At 42.2% G+C, this 25,332-nt stretch overlaps 1 protein-coding gene across 3 annotated transcripts in view; it reads right to left on the bottom strand.

Annotated features, from left to right (window-relative positions):
• The window catches only part of LOC132823480 (TBC1 domain family member 9B-like), a 64,130-nt gene that overhangs the window by 21,953 nt on the left and 16,845 nt on the right, over positions 1-25,332 (bottom strand). For all 3 annotated transcript variants that reach the window (XM_060837392.1, XM_060837393.1, XM_060837394.1), the window contains exons 6-18: positions 25,110-25,317; positions 22,627-22,833; positions 20,407-20,559; positions 19,333-19,483; positions 17,971-18,185; positions 16,409-16,526; positions 12,561-12,846; positions 11,335-11,464; positions 10,719-10,817; positions 6,499-6,567; positions 4,379-4,619; positions 2,324-2,389; positions 974-1,051 (exon numbers count right to left, since the gene is read on the bottom strand). In XM_060837392.1, coding sequence (XP_060693375.1) covers positions 974-1,051; positions 2,324-2,389; positions 4,379-4,619; positions 6,499-6,567; positions 10,719-10,817; positions 11,335-11,464; positions 12,561-12,846; positions 16,409-16,526; positions 17,971-18,185; positions 19,333-19,483; positions 20,407-20,559; positions 22,627-22,833; positions 25,110-25,317 — 2,021 coding nt within the window. The remainder of the gene's footprint in view (positions 1-973; positions 1,052-2,323; positions 2,390-4,378; positions 4,620-6,498; positions 6,568-10,718; positions 10,818-11,334; positions 11,465-12,560; positions 12,847-16,408; positions 16,527-17,970; positions 18,186-19,332; positions 19,484-20,406; positions 20,560-22,626; positions 22,834-25,109; positions 25,318-25,332) is intronic.

The raw sequence follows: 25,332 nt of genomic DNA, 5'->3' as shown, positions 1-25,332 counted from the left end.
TTCACTATTAAACAGTAAATTGTGCAAGAGAAGTTGATTCATTTTTCTTAAGAGTTCCGATGGTTGAGGATTATCTGATCAATGTCATTAAAATGATAGTGGGATCCAGCAAGGTACCTAGAGAGAGAAACTATTTCCTCTGTTGAGGGAACACAAAACAAAGGGACAGAGTCTTAAACATTAGAGTTGGAGTATGAGAGAGTGAAATCAGTAAGCATGCTTTTACATCAAAGGCAAAAGTAGTTTGGAACTCCCTCCCCCAAATAGCTGCAGGCGATCGGGGTCATCAGAGATTTTCAGATTGAGATTGCTGGCTTTATTCCTGGATAAAAGGATATATAAAGTGGAACAGGGTAAGTAGACTTGGGACATGAATCAGGTCACGATCTGATCGAACCGTGGAACAGGATGCATAAATGGTTTCCTCCTGTTCCAATGATTCTACCACCAGACTTGCACAAGTATAAGTTAAGGGCAGAATCTGTATTTGATACTGGAGCTTTCCCAGAACTCCAACAGTTAAGTATAGATATAATGCATTACACTAAATCCTGAGCAGAAACTATAAGTCAAAGGTATGTTCTCATGGAAGGTGTTTTTTTAAACAGTTACATGGCAAACAATGTTGCACTTTTAGAGATCTTCCACTTTTTGTCATAATGAAGCCTGAAAGAAAGAGTTGCTACAATGTGAATAGCATCCACAGAAAGAGTGGAAATATAATGAGTAGGAATTTTTAAAGAGGTAACCAGACACATTCTAGAAGACGACTATAGAGCTGCAGGGGCAAAAGTTGGGGATGCGGTACTAAATTTGACAAATCCAACCAGAATTCAGACACAGTCTCATAAGCTGAATGGTCTCTTTCTGTGTTGTAAAATTCTAACCACTTGTTTGCAGTTAATCCCTCAGGGAAAAATGAAACATAGGATTCGTGAAAAGTACAACCAAAGGAAGAACTCTGCACACATACCATGAGACACATCAGCCAAGGGATCTTCAGTGAAGTATTGAGCAGCTTCCAGCGCTGGTTCCTCCTCTGGCCAAAGAGCTGCAAAACAAATGGGGACATCGAAACCGAGTCACAACTGTACATAAAGATCCCACGCAGCAAAGAGTTGCACCACAGAGCTCCAGGTTTTTATAAAATGACACATTTAACCACATGGTCTAAATAATTCTGAAAATTCCTTCCCTAACTGCAACAAGGGGAAAACTAAGAAGTATGTGACTGCAGTCCCATATTGATCAGAGTCCCCTTTATTGGAGATTATTAAGAAAGCAATTCTGATTCTAATCTTCCCCCATCTTCACCACTCCAACTGAATCGCAATGTATTTCACAATTTGCAGAATTTTTTTTTATTCATGAGATTCTCAGTGGTAAACCTCTGTTTGAGTTCTTTCCACAAAATAGGACTGAGCCACACAGGTTCATTCTGGATTCACTCCCAGTACTTTCCTATCTTAGCTGAGATGCAGCTAAAGCTTACTCAGGAGTTTGAGGACAAGTGTTCTACCAATGCTTTTCCTGATCACTAGCCCATATTTCCAAACTGGGATCAGATGGGATCTAGGCAAAAGTGAGGATTGCAGATACTGGAAATCAGAGTCTAGATTAGAGTGGTGCTGAAAAAGCACAGCAGGTCAGACAGCATCCGAGGAGCAGGAAAATCAACGTTTCGAGCAAAAGCCCTTCATCATTCCTGACCTGCTGTGTTTTTCCAACACCACTCTAATCTAGACACAGATGGGATCTAACTGAGTTGTGGGTGCATTTTACAGTCAACAATCTGTCTTGCATTCACTGACCAGGGATATTATTTTCCATTCATTCACAGGATAAAGGCATCACTAGCTAGGCCAGCATTCATTGTCCGTCCTTAAACTCCCAGATGGCGTTAGAGACTCAACCACATTTTTGTGAATCTGGAGTTGCACGTAAGCCAGACTAACTAAGGATGGCAGTTTCTTTCCTTAAAGGATATTAGTGAACCTGGGTTTTTTTCCCTGATGATCAATGATTTCATGGTTATCATTAGACTTTTAAGTACATTTTTTTTATTGAATTCACATTCCATCAGCTGTCATTGCAGGATTTGAACGCAGGTTCCTAGAACATTACCTGGGTCTCCGGATTAATAGTATAGTGATAATACCACTAGGCCATCGCCTCCCTCATGTATAAAAATTAAGTGCGTGTGGAATCTAGCACATTCCAGAGGGGAACGGACTACAGTGGGAAAATACAGCCTTGCAACTGATAAATCAAAGGTGAGTAGGGAAGAAGCATGCATGAAAAAGTTTATTGCTCGTGATCTTACCTGGTGGCAGGTGTAATCTGTACAACAGTTTCAGCTTCTCCACAAGGTCCCCATGGTACATTCCGCCTAGCAAATAAAATCCAAGTTACATGAAACATGACTTTCAATCACCCATCCTCTCACATTTCAATTGCAGTCAACTCTGAGGGTTCTGAGGAAGGATCACTCAACCCAAAACATTAACTCTGATTTCTCTCCACAGTTGCCGGCAGACCTGCTGAGCTTTTCCAGCAATTTCTGTTTTTGTTTCTGAGTGTTTGAGCATAAAATCTTGGATGAGACTAGGGTGCAGTGCTGACAGAGTGCAACACTGTCAGATATGTCGCATTTTCAATCTGACATTAAGCAGAGCTGTACACCTCCTGCCTCGGATAAATGTGGAAAAAAAAGAAACGACACAAGCTTTATTTTGGAGAATTTCAGAGGAATCCTCTGGATTGGCTAATATCCATTTCTCACCAACATCAGTAAAACAGATCACCTGACCATTCTGGGAGTTCATTGTGTGCTAATTGACAGCTAGGGTTTCTAGCACAAGGACATTTCATAATTGTTCCATCAGCTGTACAGCTATGTCCAGTCTTTGGGACATCGTGAGACTGTGAACAGTTGCTATAGAAATGAAAGGTTCTTTTCCTTGGATAGGCTTGAGCTGCTACTGAACTCTACCAACCAGATTCAGCCTCTACTACAAGATGTGTCAGTTGAGCTGAGTTACAGCAGGAATCTATTGCATTTGGCTCAATGCTTAGATCATTAATGTAGGCCAGAGTCAGGTAACAAACTCAAATCCCTGAGTTTGGCCATGACATAAGGACACTTGAGCCAAGATGCTAAATGCCCCAGGAATTCAAGGAAGGCCAGACAGGGAGAGCTGAACGTTTCAGTTCAAGACCTTTCATTAGAACAGATGTGACTAATGACCTGTAAAGTTCTCCTTATTAATATCTGGGATGAGTACCAAAATTGGGAACGCAGTCTCACAGACTCGTTAAAAAACAGCCTGACAGTCATACTCATGGAATCATACATACACACAAAATTGCCAGTGACACCCACATCCCCAAATTAACTTGTGTTAAGTTCCAATTCATATGAGCCTGACAATTGAGGTTGGATTTGAGCCAATATCAGCACCAAAAACACAATAACCTTCTGACAGTTCGTTTTGTTTCTAAAATGTTCATATCGATACAGTGATAGGAGCTGTCTCCTCTTCAAGAATGCCCGCTTTAAAAGTCTCATCCCCATTGGCAAATGTCATGTTCTTGTCTCTACCCATTTTGTAATTTTCCCTATCCCCACAACCACCTAAACAGCGATGTTGGTGGAGAGATAAATACAGCCAAGACATCACAGAGAACTCCCCTGCCCTTCTTTGATTAGATCTGTGGGATATTTCACTCCCACAGGACAGACAGGGACATTGTTAAACATTTCAGTTCAAAGAAAACACCTGAACAGTGAAATCTTCATTCAGTATTGTCACTGGGAGGCTAATACTCTGATAGACACTCAAACGTTTAGATTGCGCCTTGAACCCATAAACTACTGACTCAGAGGCAATTGTGTTACCCTCTGAACCATGGCTGACACTTCAGTAACAGGATACACGCTTACCCCTTACCTAATAGATTGATTGCATTGGGGTCTCCCTCCGCCTCCATGTCAGCTGACATTCACCAAACTCATAGGAATGCAGAGCAGGAGTAGGTCATACACAAGCCTGTTTTTCGATTTTGAAGATCACTTCCTGCCCTGCCCTTGTATCTGTTGATTCCTCAGTTTCCACAAATCTCAGACTTGAATTGATTCACCAATTGACCTTCTGCAGCCCTGTTGTCAGGTAGAGAATTCCAAAGACTCCTAACCTTCCCAAGTGAGAACATTTTCCATTTCAGTCCTAAATGTTTAAATCTTAACCTGATATTGAAAGCCCCTAGTTCTAGACTAGCATCAAAAAGAACATCCAGTCAATGAGTTATCAGGCACTGTTTGATGTTTCTGTGGGATTATTCCCAGAGACACCTTTAGGAGAGGAAAATGAACACTTACTCAGCCCGGTGACAAATTCCTTAAAGCTGATAAGCGAGTCCCTGTTTTGATCCAAGAGGCGGAACATGCGCCCAGCGAGGACCTGAGAATGTGGACCACAGGTCCATGGTGATAGCACCACAAACAGCTCCTTGAACTGCTCTGAATCAATGCGATACTGCTCCAGGTAAGGCTGGCTGAGGTCATGTCTCTCTGCTGCACTGCTGCTCCCACCCCAGTAACAGCTCATCAAGTGTTTGGCCTGAGGGGGGAAAGGAAAAAACCATGGATATTTTTATATAGTGGTTTTAACAATGAGAAACATCCCAAGATGCTTCACAGGAGCAGATAGTAAAATTAACACTGGCGTCACAGGATTGTAATTTAGGGATGGTAATTTAAAAACTCTCTCTTTGGCTAAGTTTTTGTAATGGAGCACCTTGAAGGAGAAGGGGCAGTCAAAGAGGAATAAAGTTTTTTTAAAAAAACAAGCCTTGGGACTTAGACAGCTGAAGATGTGTCGGCCAATTCTGTTGTAATTAAAGTTGGGGGTATGCAAGAATTGGAGTAGTAGTATCAGGGGCTGGAGTAGATTACAGAGTTGGGAGGGGGAGGGGGAGGGTCATGGGATTTGCAGACAATGATGAGATTCTGAAAGGCAAGTGTTGCTGGACCCATGGAGTTCTCGGTGAAGAGGAGACACAGAAGTGTGCTAAATCTCCATCTTCCCATATCTAAATTTATGTTTAAAAGAACTTTTTATCTTGTGACTCATCAGGATATTCGCAAGAATACCAATGCAAAGGAGAAGTAAGAATAAAAGTGTTTTATTTATTTGCAATTGGTAGAGATGTTGCCATGTAGAATGTACCAGTTTGATGATGACTGACAGTTAACTGCCAATCTTTGTTTAAATTTAAACCATGCAGATTAGAAACACAAACCAGGAGGAACAGATTATGGAGTCCATTAAGCTCACCCCATATGTTTATGGCTGATTCTCCATCTCAATGTCATATTCCCAACTCTCACCCCATACTGCTTGACAGCTTTAGCCTCTAGAAATCCTTTTCAATCTGACACATATTCAGTAACTTGGCCTTCACAGCATTTTGTGGTAAAGTATTCCTCACGTTCGCCAGTGAAGCAAGTTCTCCTCATCTGTCCAAAATAGCCTGCGTTTTATCCAGCCACTGTGACCCCCCCCTATTCTGTAACCACCCCAAACACCCCTACCACCACCCAGCCAGGGAACAAAAGCCAACCCTGCACCTAGTCTGTTCAGGCCTGTGACAATGAGATCCTCCCTCATCTTCTAAACTCTAATCTCTCCTCATCCAACAAACCTGCCATCCCAGGAATGAGTCTAGTGGACCTTAGCTGTACACCCTCGCTGGCAAGTAAATCTTATCTTAGGTAAGGGACACCAAAAACTGTACACAATCCTGTTGGTACGGTCTCATTGAGTCCTGTAAAGCTGCAGTAAGACTTCCTTGCTCCTCCACATCTTTCTAACTGCTTGCTGCACCTGCACGTTTGCTTTCAGTGGCCAGAGTTTACTCCGATTAGTCAAGGCATAGCTCTGAGGAATGAGCCAGAGAATGTTGTTGTTATTTTGTTACAATGAAACAGGCACAATAGGTGCACATTCTTACTGACTGCCAACAAACAACTCGACTGAACATCTATTTGTACTAAAGGATACGGAGCAAAGCAGATATATGGAGTTAGGTCACAGCTCAACCATAATCTCAATGGATGGTGGAAAAGGCACACTGAAATAAAAGGGCCGACTCCTTATTCCTGTTCCCAAAGCTCCCTTCGTGACAGCATCGTGGGCCTTCTAATCCCTCACCCCTCACATGCACAGTTCAAGAAAGTAGCTCACCACCATCTTCCCAAGGTGAACCAGGGATGGACAATGAAAGCTGGTCTAACCAGTGACAAACACAACCTGCAAATTAATTTAAAGCATCTCCAATAAGTAACTTGCTACTCTCTCCATACTCTTTAGAGCTTTCCAGTAGTGGGTTACCCAGGATTGTTTGCTATACTCCAAACAAGACCCAACCAGCACTTTATAAAGTTTAAATTTCACAGTGTAATCTGTGATTGATTTATCGCGTTGCACATCCACTGACCTTGAACAGTAAATAAAGCTCCTCCAGTTCCTCGATACTGAAGGCAGTTTCCGTCAGGATAGCACGCACCTGGAAAAAAAACAAACAGTCATGTGGGAGATAAAGAAAAATTGACAGCGAAAGATCACAACAATTTTGCACAGTGGTGTGCACAAGTTTCACCCAAGATCAAAATGTTCTTGCAAACTATTGTTCTTGTAACTCAGTCTCACTCAGAGGAGAATCTACATGAAAAGCAAATGCAGAATGTTGACTGTATTATAACTGTGTTCATTCAGCTGCATCTGATTGAAAGGGTTCAGAAAAGATTTATAAGGATGTTGCCAGGGTTGGAGGATTTGAGCTATAGGGAGAGGCTGAATAGGCTGGAGCTGTTTTCCCTGGAGCACCAGAGGCTGAGGGGTAACCTTATAGAGGTTTATAAAATCATGAGGGGCATGGATAAGATAAATAAACAAAGTCTTTACCCTGAGGTGGGGGAGTCCAAAACGAGGGGGCAAAGGAGTAGGGTGAGACAGGAAAGATATAAAAGAGACCTAAGGGGCAACGTTTTCACACAGAGGGTTGTGCACGTATGAAGTGAGCTGCCAGAGGAAGTGGTGGAGGCATCTGGAAGGATTTAGAGCGATATGGGCCAAGTGCTGGCAAAAGGGACTTGATTAGGTTAGGATATCTGGTCGACATGGATGCGTTGGACTGAAGGGTCTGTTTCCGCAGGACTTATACACTTAATGGGTAAGTTCCTGGGAAATTTTGCTGAACAAAGAGGCCTTGGAGTGCAGGTTCATAGCTCCTTAAAAGTGGAGTCGCAGGTAGATAGTGAGGAAGATGTTTGGTACATTTATCTTTATTGGACAGAGCATTGAGTACAGGGTTGGGAGGTCATGTTCAGGCTGCACAAGACATTGGTTAGATCACTACAGGAATACTGCATGTAATTCTGGTCTCCTTCCTATCAGAAGGATGTTATTAAACTTGTGAGGATGTTGCCAGAGTTGGAGGGTTTGAGCTATAGGGAGAGGCTGATTAGACTGGGCTGTTTTCCCTGGAATGTCGGAGGCTGAGCAGTGACCTTATAAAATCATGAGTGGCATGGATAGGGTAAATAGACAAGGTCTTTTCCCCCAAGGTGGGGGAGTCCAAAACTAGAGGTCACAGGATTAAGGTGAGAGGGGAAAGATTTAAGAAGGATCTAAGGGGCAATTCTTTCATGCAGAGGGTGGTATGCGTATGGAATGAGCTGCCGGGGAAGTGTTGGAGGCTGGTACAATTACAACATTTAAAAGGCATCTAGATGGGTAAATGAATAGGAAGGGTTTAGAGGGATATGGGCCAAAAACTGGCAAATGGAACTAGATTTATTTAGGATAAAAACAGAAATTGCTGGAAAAGTTCAGCAGATCTGGCAGCTTCTGTGAAGAGAAATCAGAGGTTAACATTTTGGGTCTGGTGACCCTGCCTCAGAAGGTTCTGAGAAAGAGTCAGTGGACCAAAACATTAACCTCTGATCTCTCTTCACAGATGCTACCAGACCTGCTGAACTTTTCCAGCAACTTCGGTTTTTGTTTCTGATTACAGCACCTGCAGTTCTCTTGGTTTTACTTACTTAGGATATTTTGGTCAGCATGGACAAGTTGGACCGAAGGGTCTGTTTCCATGCCGTACATCTCTGTAACTTATGACTCTATAACTGGAAAATTTGTGTTGATGATAAACTACGAGGACAGAACACTCCATACTCAGACATATAAATGAGTTCACTGGCGTCACTTTATTTTGGCAAATGTTTAAGGAGCTTGAAAGTTATGGGGAACAAGTCATTACAAAAGGGATGATCTTGCAAAGCCATTGTCATATTGAAGAACAAATTCAGAAAACAGTGGGAAATGATGTCACAAGTTGACCATCACTTCTGGAAAAAGCAATCAGGAATTGGACAGATACTACCACCCAATCTAAGACTGACTACGAACTGTCCATGCACCAAAAAGTCAGTTAGAGTTCAGGGTGTCTGTAATTGTGCACAAGGATAGTAAAAAGCAAGAGTTAATAAGGTCCGATTCTTGAAAAGTAGTAAAAAATTAAAGGTCTGATTCTTAGTGACTTTATGCACAAGGAAAACTGAAAACAGAATTTCAGTCAACAAAATTGAGAGGTTGAAAAATGTTTTTAATTAAGTTTTTCCTTTCGATTGTTATGAAAGATTTAATATGTTCTTTACAACTGTGAAAAAATATTTTTGTAACTAATCAGAGCTCGTAAACATTTAGATTGGCCCTCTGAGACTCAACCAATTATTGAAGTTGACTTGGGCCTGAAGTGAAACCTTAAACTGCACCCCAAAATGTAAGGAATATGGAATCAAATCCGTTTCAGAAACCTAAGCACAATATCCAGGCTGACTCCCCATTCACTCAGTACTGAGAGGTGGTTGCACCTTTGGGAGTTGAAAAGAAGGATGACACATTAAACAGAAGCTTATTCAGCAGCCTAGAATAAGTTGGGGGAGGGACCCATATCCCAGTCAATATTTACTTCCAAACCAATATCACTAATAGAGACAGGATTCAGTGATCATTATAATATTGCTGTTTGTTGGAGCTATTTTGTAAATAATTAATCAGAGTGTAAATTGGCTGCTGTGTTTCCTGCATTACAATGTTAACATCAAAAGTACTACATTGGATGTTTGAGAGTTTTACAGCCAGAGATGATGCAAGATGCTCCATAAATAAGCACAAGTATATTGGTTATTTCTCCTTGGTAGCTCTTAGCAGAGCAATTTTAAAATCAGGCCATAATGACCAGCCTGTAATGTTCTATTTCTGTCAATGATAATTCTGACTTCATAAATACATTAAATTGAAACCAGGAATAAAAATGAAGGTGGTACACAATTTGAAATTTGCTGATGTCAAACTTAAAGGCATGACAGACATATTAAAAATTATACCATAGGACTTGGAATGGATAGCAGAAGGGCAAACAAATGGGAGATAGAATTTAACACAGTGTGAGGTGATGCATCTTGGGTCGTTGGGAAAGGGAGATATAATAATTCCATAATAGCAGTGTGTGTGCAGGGATAGAGAACCAAAGGTTCAGGTAGATTTGTCTTCAAAGGTGGGAGATCATAACAGAAGCACAGTTGGAATCTTGACTTCCTACAAAGAGGCATTGAGTACATGAGCAGAGATTTTAGCTGAACCTCAGTACAGCACTAGTTAGGCTCCAACTAGACTACTATTTTCAGTTCTGGTCACTGCAATTTATTAAGGATTCAATGAGCTTTGAGGGTACAGAGGAGGTTTATCAGTACAGCTTGAAGGATGAGGGAGTTTAACTACAAAAGTTATGTTGGAGAAGCTATATCCACTTGCAGCAAGAGAGGTTGAGACTAGAGGAGATTTGATGGAGGTCTAGAAGAATAGGACACACTTTGAAAAAGGCAGACAAAGAAATGTTCCCAATAACTGATGGTATTTGGACTGGGAACATACACTTAAGGGTTTGGGCAAAGAGAAGCAGGAGTGATGCGAGAAAGACCTTTTTCTTTTAATGTAGTATCCAGTCTGGAACTTGTTTTCCCTGCTTCTATCATCCTCATAAACAATGAATGATCTCAAGAGAATTAGATGAACATTCGAGGGAAATAAACTTACAGAACTACAGGCATGGAGAAGTGGACTGGGGTCTACATAAAAAGGTGGATCAAATGGCTTCCTTTAACAGAATAATAAGAATGTGCTTCTACCAAATTGCCCAGACCAGAATGCAGCATCGGGTGCACATGCACGGACACAGAACTGAACAACATCCCCAAGCTTGTTCCACTGGCCTGTGTGGAATTGGTGAACGTCACCAACCTCAGAGAAAGAATAAAGGAACCACGAGAGAGGTAGGGGAAAATAAACAAACACTGCTCTCACATCCAATTCACGGTACCTCTCAAAAAGAACTGATGGATCAAACATGGAGTCAGACTAGCACATGGCAGACAGAGGAAGCAACAGCAAACCTTCCATTGTTTGCGGAATTGCATTTTTACTGCACCGTGAGGCTTGATCTTCAGTTTCAAATGTTGGTTTTACCAGCGACCCTCACACCACATGAATGAATCAAACAAAATGCTCTAATCCTCCAACAGCCTTTTTTGTGACAGTGGAATGGTGAGATGAACTACTTGTTTTCACGATGGTGGAAGAACTATTTTCCCTTACCACGCTCCGCTTGGCTGTGTCCTCCAGTGTCTGTATGACCTTCAGTCGCTGTTTGAATCGCATCTGCTCGATCACATCCGCTCTGATTGACCCAAATTTCTAAATATAGACAAAAAAAGATTAGCTCCTGAAAGAGTTGACCTCACCTGATAATTCTGCTCCCATAACTATTCAAAAACACACCTCTTCTGAGGTCACTGCCAGTTGGAGTAAGATTTCCAAGAGCTGACATTGAATCCTTTGGTGTCTCCAGCAAGACTCCCTCACCATTCCACGCACAACAACTCTTTAAATGCCAATATCAAATGGGGTTGATGGTGGAGGGCTCAAAAGCAAGGACAGCAGTGAGTACAATTTCTGCTCCAACATGCCTACACAGGCATAGCAAGATCCCATTAATTTCAGGGATCAGTGTTGTCAGGTCAGTTTAAAGAAAATATACATCACGGACTAGAGGATGGAGAGAGCCCAGTGAAAGGCAGGAGATGAAGTTGTTGGCCAGCCTCTGTCAACTGGCCTGTTAAAGTTTTTTTTGCAGAACAAGTCATTATCTTCAAGAGATCAGTCCCAAAGTAAACAATTTAAATATGATGGGATCTTTTGATTAAGGACTGACCTCATACGATGATTTAATCAGTTCAAAGATGTCTATTTGTTGTGGAAGATCATCACCACTGGTGAGCAAAGCATGTAGATGTGGGATTGGCTGTGATGTACACTGCTTGTTGCAAACATTGTCCAGGTACCTGAATTAGGTTAAAAAAAATTCAAGGGACAATTAATGCACAGGTACAAGAACCAAACTTTGACAGCATTTTACAGCAAACTGTATACTCTAGGTTAGAACTTAGGGACAGAATAATTTGTAAATTCGAGCAGCTAGTTTCAGCATTAAGTTTAAAGAATAAAGCTTTCTGCACTGTCCCCATCAAATATCCCCAACGCAGCTACAATATGGAGTTAGATATAGAATAAAACTTCCTCTACACTGTCCCCATCAAACACTTCCAAGACAGATGCAGCATGGGGTTATACATGGAGTAAAGCTCCCTCCACACTGTCCCAATCAAACACTCCCAGGACAGGTACAGCACAGAGATAAATTCTTTTAAACTGATACTGAAGCTCCTTCAACATCTCCAGGACAAGGATAACATTGGGCTAGGTACAACGCTCCCTTTACTCTTTTAAACTGAAAACTCCCTCTTTTAAAGTAAAACTCCTCGACACTGTCCCCATCAAACACTCCCAAGGACAGGTATAGCACATGGACCAGACACAGAATAAAATTCTCTCTTTTAAATTGAAAATGAAACTGCCTCTACACTGTTCCTATAAAACATTCCCAGGACAGGTAAAGTAGGAGGTTAGATACAGAGTTATTTCTCTTTACACTGTCCCGGTCAAATACTGCTGGGGTGGGGACAGCACTTTAGATACACAGTAAAGCTCCTTATACGCTGTTCCCATCAAACACTTCCAGGTCAGATGCAGTGCTCTCCCTGAACTACCTAGTCCATCTCAATAATAAATGATATGAAATTCAAAAATCTAACAGTCAGGTTTGATCTTGTGATGTAGAGTGCATCATTCATGAGGAAGTTGATGGCAGTGGAAGCAGATACAATAATGATATTCAAAAGGGAATTGGATAGATACTTGAAAACGATATATTTACAGCGCAATGAAAGGGAAGTAGGATTAACTGGATAGCTTTTTCAAAGACCTGGACAAAATGATCTGCTGCACTAAGAATCTACCAAAGTCTGACAATTCTTCCAGGGTGGAACATGACCGAGTTTGGATTTGGCCAAACACGGATGGTGTTGGTCAGTTAATCACCTGCCAAGAATGGTCATGGCTTCTCCCTCGTCAGAACAATTCAGCAGCTTCTCCATGTTGGCCTCCAATACAGCAAGAGACACCTGGAAGATAACTTTGATGCCCTCATAGAAAAAGCAGTCAACCACTACCACGGCGCTTTCAAATGGCATGACGCTGAGGAACAGCGTCAGGAACCAGGAGAGAGAGATGGTGCTGATGACACCCAGCTCCTGCATCCACTCGTAGAGGAGGGGAAGGTGCTCCCGTGTCAGATCTTCAAACACACCTTGATCCACCAGTGCACCTGCAAGAAAATAAATCATCAATCATCCTTGTTTATTGGACATATTTCATTAATTTTCTTGACAGTAAAGGATGTGTGGATGGTGCAGGAAATTAGTGTTGAGGTAGGTCATATTGGATGCAGGGCAGGGTCAATAGGCTGAATGGCCTCCTCCTGTCCCTACTTCTGATGTAACAAGCAAGAACACCGAATACACTGGCTTGTTGCATTGGGTTTGGACTCCAACACCACTCCCCAACTATAAACAAACCAATCAAATTCATGGCCCCTATTACCATTCTATCAGTGTCATTCCCACAGCACTATGGGTTAGATGCAATGTAACACTTCCTCCAGATGTTACCATCAGACACACCAGGGCAGGTACATCACACATTAGGCAAGGACTGTCAATTAGGCACTCCTGGGATTGAATATAATGTAATAGACACGTAGTATAGAAGGGGATTCACTGTCATGCAACAGATCAGACATTGTGTTTCTTCTTTAATTGTCACTCAGAGGTTCAAGTCCCCCTGCAGGCTTTATTCAGCCAAGTTTTGTCCTGAAATTTCCAAACAGGTAACTTGTGTCTGGAAGGGTAGGGTATGAGTGTGCTTCTTAATCAATACTTTGGGTGGAATTTAATGGAGACAATGGCTGGAGAGCTTTTTGGGAAGGCCCAATACAAAAGTTGCTAAGTGGGCACTTACCTGGTGAGCAGCAACAGATTTTCCCTTGGACCAAGGACCCCAGGAGCAAAGGTCCCACCTGCCCATAGTCAATTAGAGGTAGACAGCTCATACTGCACCATCAAAAAGACAGTGGTCTCTGTTGGTAATATATCCATGAGAGGGCAAGCACTGCCCAGGCATAGTCGAGTGATGGTAGGATTCGCAATGGGTTCAGCAGCGAAAGTAGGTGTTAGCTCTCAGTAAGACACTCACTTTCTGATGCCAGGCACTAAGTGCTTGTGAATGAGATATCCTCATTTGGAAACCCACAAGTAACAGGAAAAGACCTTTAAGTAGACAGTAAATGCCTTGAGGGCTTCAATTGCCAACAGCCTAAGAAGGTCACCCACAAGCCTTCCTACCAAGGACCTAGCTAAAGCAGAAGGCACTCTATCTCCCCAAAATGCCCTGAAGAATAAGGAACACACAGGATCTAAGAATTGTCATGGTGCAGGAGGAGGCCATTTGGCTCATTGTGTTTGCACATTCTTCAAATGAGCATCATTATCTCGTGTCAATCTCCCCATATCCTTACATGTTATTTCTATCCAAATGATCGTCCAGTGCCCTCTTGAATGTTTCAGCTGAACCTGGCTGGCAGTACATTCTATACTCTAACTACTCACTGTGTGTAAAGGATTTTTCATATGCTTCAGTTCCATTTCTGGTCAATTGTAAATGCCAGGATGTTAATTATTACCAAGTGTATTCAGATACAGCAATGGTATTGAATGACAAGGGATGATGGTTAGATTCTCTTTTGCCTAGGATGGTCATTGCCTGGCTCCCGTGTGGCACAAATGTTCATTGTCACATGCTAGCCCAAACTCTCACATTGTCCAGGCCTTGCTGCATTCATACCCAAGACATCATGAATGAGCAATGAATCAGCACCAGTGAACAACCCCAGTTCTGACTTTACAATGGAGGGAAGGTCATTGATGAAGCAGCTGAAGATGGTTGGACCTTGGACATTAAACCTGGGGAACTCCTGCAGAGATGTCCCGGAGCTATGATGACTAACCTCCAACAGCCACAACCATCTCTTCCCTGTTTCCCTGACAAACAAAAAGCTGTTGAGGTTAGGCAGGACCATCTGAAGCTTAAGATGGAGGTCAATTTATAATTAATTCATAAGGTACATTAATCACAGGCAGACAGAAGAGAGTTACTGATCAGTTTAACTTGTTGCTCCTGTATAACAGACTCGAGGGCCGAATGGCCTCCTCCTGATCCTATGCAATGGGCTCAGTGGTTGAGTGACCACCTGTTGCTATTCAGCAGGCTTGAGGGAAGCTGAATAGTTCTGCCTACCTCTAGGCTACAGCTTCATGTTCCAATGCAAATGCCTTGTGTGCATAAAAGAGATTATCCTGGCCATCTGCCCCTAGCAGACCAGTGAGAATTAAAAAAGAAAATCCAGAAGTGTTTGCTGAACTGAACAATTTTTCTCACCACCATTGAAACACTGAGATCTTTTGTGTCTCAATTTTCAGAACTGATGACGTTTGTGAGCTGTATGAAAACGAAAGTGATCAGGCTCTCTCTTCAGAACCGTTTATGTACAGATACCACCAACAAGAACACAGGAAAAAGACATATTAAGTTAGCATAGTTAATCAATCAGTCCCAGTCTTTCAGTGGAAAGAACTCAAGACTACATTGGATGCAGTGTGGCTGATATCAAAATTAAGTATGTCAAATAAACTTGATTACTTTAGTGCCAAGAGTCAGAGCAAGATTTCCTAATAGAGTTTTACTGATTCCCATTAATGTACTAACTACTTATTAGAGCTGTTAGTGAGGCCTCTTTTGGTCTACTGTGCGCAGTTCTGGTTGACCTGCTCTAGAAAGGATATCATTAAATTGGAGAGTGTTCAGAAAAGGTTTACCAGATATTGCCAGGAATGGAGGGTTCAAGTTAGAAAAGTAGGCTGGGACTTTTTCCACTGCAGCATGGGAGGTTGAGGGGTGACCTTACAGGGGTTTACAAAATCATGAGGGGCATAGATAAGGCGAATAGCAAGGGTTTTTTTACTTAGGGAGAGGGAGTCCAAAACTCAGACATATTTTTCAGGTGAGAGAAGAAACTTTTAACAAGGACACAAGGTGCAACTTTTCCACACAGAGAACGGTTCGTGTGTGGAATGAACTGCCAGAGAAAGTTCATGAACAGGAAATGTTTGGAGGGTTATGGGCCAAAAGCAGGCAAGTGGGAGTAGTTTAGTTTGGAAACATGGACTAATTGGACCAAAGGGTCTGTTTCTGAGCTGTAAGACTCTAGGATTCTCTACTAACCACCATCAGTAATCACCCATGCAGCCAATTAGATATTTATATCCAAAGTTCATTATGGACAATGCAAAACATCAAAGGTGAGGTGGCGTGGAGAGTGTGGGAAAGGGGTAATCAAACCACAGTCAGAGGGAGGAATAAAGCACTGTATCCCCCACGGTGCCCATCTCCCTCTAAAGGCATCGAGAACACTGATGGACATCGCATGCTCCCTCTCCAAGGACACCCAGGAACAATCATATCTGTGGAAAAGGGGCAGATAGTCAGCAGATTTTACCTCCATGGCCCTGGACCTGTTAAAAAACCAGCTATAATGTGAAAGGGTGCTTGAATCTTATCTCACCTGAGAAAGTAGAATATCTCCATCTCCCTGATCAACCTGGTTAATTGCCTTAAACATCTCAATTAGATCATTCCTTAATCTCTTATAATTGAGGGAGTACAAGTCTCATCTCTGTAACCTGTCCATGGACCTGGCTGGATGCATGCCTACTCCCTCCAAGGCCTGAAATACAATGCCCAAAACTGAAGGGAAAAAGACTGTTTCAACTCACCAACTACCCTGGTGTTGTAGTAATCAGGCAGCATCCTCTCACACAGAGCAGTCAGGAGCCAGAATGCTTCCTCCTCATTGCAGTACAGCAACAGGACAGAGGTGACAATATTCATGGCCTATAAGGAATGTGGAAACAGGTGGTCAGTATCTGCCCTGTCAGGGAAGGACACAAGGTTCACAAAATGGGAATGTCTCCCTGCAATGGAGCTGCCTCTTTTTTGGAAGGGGTGAAGGAGGGAAGAGAGAGGAAGAAAGAGACAGAGAGAGGGCGGTAGAGAGAGAGAGACAGACAGAGAGAAAGAAAAGGGAAGGGAGAGAGAGAGAGAGAGAGAGAGAGAGAGAGAGAGAGAGAGAGAGAGAGAGAGAGACACAGAGAGAAGCAAAGAGAGAGGGAGAAAGAGACACACACAGAGAGATTCTGTTCGCCGAGCTGGAAGTTTTTGTTGCAAACGTTTCATCCCCTGTCTAGGTGACATCCTCAGTGCTTGGGAGCCTCCTGTGAAACGCTTCTGTACTGATTCCTCCGGCATTTATAGTGGTTTGAATCTGCCGGTTTGCATTCGATTGGGACAAAACCACTATTATAGGGCAGGCCAAACAGAGGACAGCCAGGGAATTCCTAGAGGCATGGCACTCATCCACAAATTCTATCAACAGACACATCGACCTAGACCCTATATACCGGCCACTGCAGCGGACAGCAACTGACAACTGGAAGCAGCAGATTCAAACCACTATAAATGCCGGAGGAATCAGCACAGAAGCGCTTCACAGGAGGCTCCCAAGCACTGAGGATGTCACCTAGACAGGGGACGAAACGTTTGCAACAAAAACTCCTAGCTCGGCCAACAGAACCACAACAACGAGCACCCGAGCTACAAATCTTCTCACAAACTTTGAACACACACACACACACACACACACACACACACACACACACACACACACACACACACACACACAGAGACAGACAGAGAGAGGGAGACAGACAGAGAGAGGGAGACAGACAGAGATATATAAGGAAGGGGGGGCAAGAGAGGGAGAAAGATAAGAGACAGACAGACAGATGGACAGAGAGAGTGAGTTAGGGAAAGAGAAAGATATATGGGGGGGGGGGGAAAGAGTGGGAGAGAGACAGAGAGAGAGAGAGATTTTCAGAGACAGAGACAAAGACAGAGACAGGGAGAGAGAGAAAAGAGAAAGAGGGAGGGAAAGAAAAAGACAGAGAGGGATGAAAGAGAGAGGAACAAAGAAAGAAAGAGGGAGAGGTGGAGGGGTGCCAATGAACTCCCCATTAACCAAAAGATAGAGGAGGGGCTCTTCCTTGAAAATATCTCACCAAACAATTTACTGCAAGGACATCAGTAATATTATCATAATTCTCAAGAGTGGATAACCCTCTCTTCAAAAATATATTAGAATGCTCCATGCAGAAGCTACTGTAAATCACTCTTATTTTAAAAAGATTACTGAGCCAGATAGTTTCACATATCACCTCATGCCTAAGAGACTCCCTTCTCTGCTTGGCAGGAAGAGAGCTCGATTTGGGACGATAATCACCTGACAGTACCCAATGTTGGGGTTGCGGAATGCATAGGCTGTGAGCACCCTCCGCAGGGCAGCAATGCCCATCTCGTTCTGAAAGGCTGGGTGTTCAGGCATCGAGCGGTGCAGATCCCTCTCAATCTCCTCAGTCGCCAGGTTATACTTGCCCATAGACTCCTGCACCAGTTCCAAATAGTACCCTGGGTGTGTCACCATCTCATTCAGAGCACCTAAAGGGACCAAAGAAGAAGAGGGACAATGAAGGGAGGTGACTTAAATTCATGCAGCCAGTCTTACTGTCAGGTATAATTACTTCCCAATTTTGAAGGCTATGGGAGAGATGAAGGCCATGAGTGGTGGGAATGAGATAGATGGCCTTGAAAAGCAAAAAGACAAAACTGCATTTATATAACCATTTTAATTGGTGCAGGATACCTCAAATTGCTTTACAATCAATTAAATACCCTTTCATTACTGTGAACATGTGAAGGCAAACTTGTCATAGTCCCAGAGGATCATAGGGCCACTCTCTCCAATTCCTGCAGATTGTCTCTTTTAATCCACTCAGGATTTTCCTCTGTCTGCCCTATTCAAGAACTGCCAAACCTCACTGGTGTTACAGGTCTTTTTTCCTTGAACAATCTGCTTCCCTCTCTCTCACCCGCCCATGAATGGACCTTCTAGATAGTTCTCTCACCCTTTCTAAAACAATAATTGTTTTTCTCCCGGTGTCACTGTACAGCTTACTGCTTTGCAATTGCCCCATTTATTCTCTCTTCCATCTTGCTTTCTTAAGCATTAAAATTGTTTACCTCAAGGTTTCTTTCAAAAATACAACTAATTTTAACAGATATAAATAAATTTCCAGACAACCCAGGATTACTCACAGAACTAAGTTAAAATGAAACTAAAACTATGCCCTTCCTTCCACAACCCACACAAGTACAAATCAAACAAACCCACACATTATTCTGTTCACTGTAGAACTCAAATCTCTGAGTAATAATTAGAATTAAAAGATCAAATACTTTCAGCATAAGAAAAACACTTACACATAGGCACAATGATTGATTCTGGAAGTTAAGCTTTCTTGACAAAGATTGATGGATATTATTGGAACATAGGTTTTAAGGATGTGGAAGAATGGCAGGTAAATGGAGTTAATGTTCAAATGGCCATCTGACTATCAGAGGGGGTTGTATACAATCCTTCCGTTCCCATGTTCTGTTTAGTTTGGTGAATAATGCAGATGACTTATAAACATCTAGAGATTTTCAAAATTAGCCAGAAGAACTCACACAACATAATCCTAATCCTATTACAATTTCAAGAAGATGCAATCATCTAACACTTCATTTTCCCCGAACATGTCAATACCCGAGAATAGCAGCCACAGCTCTCCCCTCAAGGACTCTGGCATCCCCTTCAGCACGAGATCACGAGTTTTTGATGTGCGATACATACAAACCCCACGACCAAATTCAAAGAAGTGAATGTTCCAGGATTCCTCTTTCATCTTCTCCTTAGCCTGCCCAAAAATAGAGACATTCAGTAGGAAACAATAAGGAACATCTGTAATTCTCCACAGGTGAAGTGTGGAGTTGCTTCCACCTGCATCACACCCAACACCAATCCCCACCTCAAGAAGATTTGCACACGTTTTTCTTTAACCCGTCAAATAAACACACAAGTTTCAGTGGTCCATTCCAAATCATTTCTACAGGTTGCCTCTGATTCTTTTGCCAATTGCCTATAATCTGTGTCCTCTCATTACCCTTTGTCACGAGAAGATGATTCTGTTTGCTTCACAAAGCACGTTCATGATTTTGAACCCTCTGTCAAATTCCCCTTTACCCTTCTTTGCTCCAGAGAGAACCACCCCATCTTTGCGGGTAACTTCCTAAATCTAAAGTCACCCAACCCTCATACCAACATTGGGGGATGAGCGGAATTGCTATCGGTCCATCTGGTTTGCCTTTTTTGGTATTTGATAATTGTGTGGTACAGCACCAATATAATGTTGTTGGTTAATCACAGCAACCAATCTGGATCAAGGATGCTATAAAAGATCCAAGTACATGGTGAAGAAAACTCTCTGCCGTTGAGTGTTTTGAAAACCACAAAATCAGCCATTGCCTAACTGGTATAATCTCTTGGCTCTGCCATCCTTCTCGTCAATCCTTCCTGCATCCTCTCCGCTTCCTCTATTTCATTTTTAAGGTGCGGAGACTACAACTGTTGGCTGACCAAGGCTCTAACAAAATTTAGAATTGAAAAGCAGAGAGGTTTTTGGTCACTTTGGAAATGAACTTTTGTGTTTGGTTTGTTTTTCTTTTAAGGATTATTAACTTGCACTGTTGAGTCTTCCCCTCCAATCCACCCTGCTCTTTGGCCCTGACCCACACCTGAACAGCTGTTCCAGCATCAACTAGTCACTGTTAATCACCGTACCATCTTCGGACTGAGTTCCTCTGATGGCTCTTTTCGGAAGATGGTCATCAACGCATGGGTGGTGGTGGGTGCGGCTTCGGTGTTGTCCAAGATGACCCCTGGACTTGGTGTGGAGGGACTGGGTGAGGACACTTTGCGCTGCTCCAGGACACCCTGAAACAAAAACCAACAGAAAGCTCACCAGAAACTTTGAGTACCCTCATCATCACTTCTCCCTGTCATTAGCACGTGCTCCTTAGTGCCTCAAGATTCTCTTCAAAATGTTTAACGTTCTTAGAATGTGGTCTTCTGATTGGGTCAGAGGTCAGGGAAAGGAGTGTAAGATTGCACGTGAGGCATTCAGGCCTTCTGGGTCCCCTTTCCTGCCTCATAAACAGTCACACACTCCTTTTCTTGATCAAACTAGAGTAACCAACAGTCAAGGCTGTGTTATAAAGATAACAAAACAAAGACTCTCTATCTGAATATGCATTACACTAATATTTTGATAGTGCACATTGAAACAAATTTGATATGATCTGATAAACAATATAGAGATGTGGCTACCCAGGGTAGTGGAGTTCAAAACTAAAGAAGGCATAGGTTAAAGTGAGAGGAAAAAATTTAAAGGGGACCTAAGGGGCAACTTTTTCACGCAGAGGGTGGTGCGTGGATGGAATGAGCTGCCAGAGGAAGTGGTGGAGGCTGGTACAGTTGCAACATTTAAAAGGCATCTGGATGGATCTATGAATAGGAAGGGTTTGGAGGAGTATGGCCTGAATGCTGACAAATGGACTAGATTAGATTAATGTAGAATACCTGGTCAGCAAGACGGGTTAGACCGAAAGGTCTGTTTCCAGGCTGTACACCTCTACGACTCTTTGACAGAGTGGGTCCTGAATATAAGGACATTACCTGGCTTCCTATTCTTCTTGAAAGGTGAAGGGACAAGTGGACTGTTCATAAAGAATGGCACTGGTGCCATCACAGTAAGGGACCACACAACAGGCTCTGTGGAAAATCACTGGAAACTGCCTTCCATTTGCAATAACATCAGTCCACCAATACCACCAGACAATTTTGAACCGAGTGTGCCACATTCCACCATATCCCATGGGCTCTAATTTTTCTGACCTAGCAGCCATATGGCAACTTGTAAAATGCTTTACTAAAGGCCATGTAGGTAACATTTACTACACTACCCACAATCATCTTTGTTACTTCTTCAAAAAATTTAAGTTAGTATCCATGGTTTTCCCTTTAACAAAAAGGATACTGACTGTCCCTGATCAATCTATGCTTTTCCAAGTGACAGAATCAATATTGATTCCAATAACTTGCCCACTGAGGTTAGACTGACCGGCCATATAATTATTTGTCTTAATCGTCACACCATGTCTTGAACATAGTACAATTTTCACAGATCTCCAATCCTCTTGTACCTTTTCTTTATCTAGAAAGGATTGTAAAATGATCCCCAGAGTAATTGTTACTCTCTCCCTGGTTTCCTAACAGCCTAGAATATAATTCATCTGACCTCAAGTGATTTGCCTTTAAGGACATCAGTCCATCTAATATTTTGCCTTACATTATATTTATTTTACCTAATATTTCACATTCTTCTTTTTTAATCTGCAATATCCTTCTTCTTTGTGATACTAATGAGCACTAAGTTGAAGTTGCCTGAAGAATGGTGCAAGGCAATGTGAGAGAGCAGAACTGGGAAAGGGAAATAAACAGCTTTAAACTGTTAAAAACGTATTTGCTTGTCATACACCACATAAACACAGCCAAACAGAGAGACAAACAAATCTTTTCATCAGAAGAAAACCAAATTCAGGAAGAGAACAATTTATGCAGCGATAAACAAAGGAGGGTGCTGATTGGATGGACTATGGTTAGCATGAAGTTGAAGCAGGAACTATTAATCTTAGTTAACTATCTTTGTAAAATATCCCAAGGAGTAACTATCCAACAATTTTATGCTAAACTACGTCAGGATGTATTTGGGCAGATGACTATATGTTTGGTCAAACAAGCATTTTAAAGGAGAGAGACGGGTGGAGAGATTCATAAAAAAAATTCCAGGGGTTAGGGTGAAAGCAGCAGACACCAAAACTGCAGTGATTCAAAACTGGGGATGTATCGAAAAGTTTAAGGAAATGGAAAGGGGGCAAGATAATGAAGGGATTTGAAAAAGTGATAAGAATATCAAATGAGAGAAAGCAGATTCTGATTTACCTCATTCTCTGTGCATTTGGAGTTTTGCAGCTCTTCCTTGATGGAACGTCGCCTCGATGGTGTTCGTTGCAAGAAGTCAGAGATTCTCTGCACCAGAAAATCCCTGTCCTTTAGGTTAGCAAAAAGGAAAGTCATTTTGTTCTTGGTACTGATGGACAAAGGACTGGGTAAAACACTGGAGCTATCTGCTTTCTCCACAATAGTCACCTATCAAAATACACAAAATAAAAAATCATCTTTTACTCATCATAAGATCAAGACTTGGACACATTAAAATTGAGTACTGGGGGAGATCCAAGATGGCGGCGACTCAGCAAGTCTGAGTCTACAGAGCCCTTCCCAAAACCTGGGTAAAGTGGGTTTCCTGTCCCCACCACACTTGCCAAACCACCCAAAAAATTTCTTTAATCTTAATTAGCTGCTGAATATTATATTTAAATAGTCTAATACTGAGTGGATAATGAGTAAATCAAAGGGACCCCGCAGCTCTCAGAAAACAAAGACCCCTCCCCCACCCTCCTCTCCTCTGGCTGCAGCTGATGTAAAAACGGGCCTTATAGAGATGATTGCTAGACTGGAATCGACACTCGTCAATTTCATCGCAGAATCCCGACAGCGATGGAATGCATTCGAAGAAAAGCTGCAGAAACAGAATCAAATCATGGAAGAGCTGCAGGGCCGAGTGGAGGGAGTGGAACTAAAGGCCACGACCTCCGAGGCTGCAGCTCAAACAGCTGCAGAACAGGTGAGAGCTCTGGAGCAGAGAGTCAGGGCCTTTGAAATTTACATCGATGATATTGACAACAGAAATCGGAGAAAGAATATTCGGCTGCTGGGCCTTCAAGAGCAAGAAGGGAAAGAACAGTTAGTAGCATTTCTGGAGCGATGGCTGCCGCAGATTTTAAACTTGGGGGCTGAAACTGACCGGGTAAGGGTGGAGTGGGCCTACCGGGTCGCAGTACGCGGATCTGGCCCAAACCAGCGCCCACGCCCAGTCCTGTTCCGGCTGCAGAGCTATAGGGAGAGGCAGATACTCCTGGATGCCTCCAGAAAGCTTGGAAAGGATCCTAAAGCTATGATTCATGAAGGATCCAAGATTATGTTATTTCAGGACTTCTCCCCGGCTTTGGCTCGAAGGAGGAAGGCGTTTGATGAGGTGAAGAAATGTTTAAGGGACTTAGATATTCAATACACCTTACGCTACCCAGCGACGTTATGCTTTACCCACGAAGGATCCGAGTATAATTTTAGATCATCGGAAGAGGCCAAGAAACTTTTAGACTCGGTTAAATAAATCGTAAGAGACAATTTATGTTGGCTTGCCTCTCCCACACTCCGTGGGGAGAAATGGTTACTTTATTCTACTTTACTTTTGCCTCTGGGAGCGGGGTTGTCTTCCTTGCTATGTTATTATACTTAACTGTAATCTGTTGGAGTTGTAATTTTATAGTTATGTGTGTTTGTACGTGGCATTGATGCTATTAGATATACTCAGGTATGGGTGGGGTGGGGTGGGGGTGCGGCGCTCACTGTTAACTCTAGCTCGGTATTATATCTAAATCCTATTAAGGAGCGCCCGGGTCGAGGGTGGGACACTGTTTGGGAGAGGATATGGTGGAACGTTGGAAAGGTAGTAAGGCCCCCTGAGAACAAGGGGGAAGATCTCCATTCAAACATGTTTAATTTTTTTTTGTTTGTTCTTATTGTTTGGAAATAGCTTCCTTTTAATCATACTGTTATGAGTGTATTAGAGAACATTTTCTCTTATTTGAAGGATGTAAGCGACTCAACTATACACTCTGGATGATTGTGGATTAGTTGAATTTTGATGATTATATATTTAAGATCTATTTTTATATTAATGTTTGTGCTTGAAAATTCTGCTTATTTTTGTAAATTTGTCAAAATGTTAAATTCCCAATAAAAATATCTATAAAAAAAAAATTGAGTACAACTTGGGGTGTAAAGTTTTTAATTCACTCAGCATTTTACCTCATCAAACTGTCAGTATCATCAAAACTTCCCTCGCCCCACAGAGAAGATTCCTAGCATGTTCTAGTTTCTGAATACATTAAGTGGTGTCATTGTTGTATTTTCTTATCGTACCATCCACAATATTTTTGGCTTTGGTTTAACAACATGATGATCAGAACCCCACACAAGCATTGGTCTACCATTTAATACAAATTCAAAATGGATTGTTCTGGAAATAAACTCAGTTCTCAGCTTTTTTAAAAAAAATGATCTTGGTGATCTGTGTTGTTAAGTTTTAAATGAGGTGTATCTGTACTCCCAAATTCTTCTTTTCCACTTCCATATTTAGACAATTATGTCAGCCATGTGTGATTTTCCTACTCTTTCTAAATTACCTTGACTGAAACTCATTATTTCAAAAAATAATACAGAAATTAGATGACAGTCTGCAGCTGAAGTTGGGAAAATAACCAGTGCTGGGTCACCTAGAGAGCAAGTGCCTATCTCACCTCACGTAGCGGTATAATTAGATTGCAGACATCCTCCTCTTTACTTGCAAAGCAGATATAATTGTTGGAGACGAACATCTGTCCCATGATGTGCATTTTATTGAAGGGAGTCCAGAGAGTGCATTCTGTGTGACCGTCTAATCTCTCATCTTTTGGGAGCTGAAACATGGATCTATATCGTTCACTCTTGGCCCGAGCATCCAGGTCCCTACAGGTAAAGGGG

The sequence above is a fragment of the Hemiscyllium ocellatum genome, chromosome 16 (genome assembly GCF_020745735.1).
Source record: "Hemiscyllium ocellatum isolate sHemOce1 chromosome 16, sHemOce1.pat.X.cur, whole genome shotgun sequence".
NCBI classification, from domain to species: Eukaryota; Metazoa; Chordata; class Chondrichthyes; order Orectolobiformes; family Hemiscylliidae; genus Hemiscyllium; species Hemiscyllium ocellatum.
This window is presented reverse-complemented; position numbering and strand designations above follow the sequence as displayed.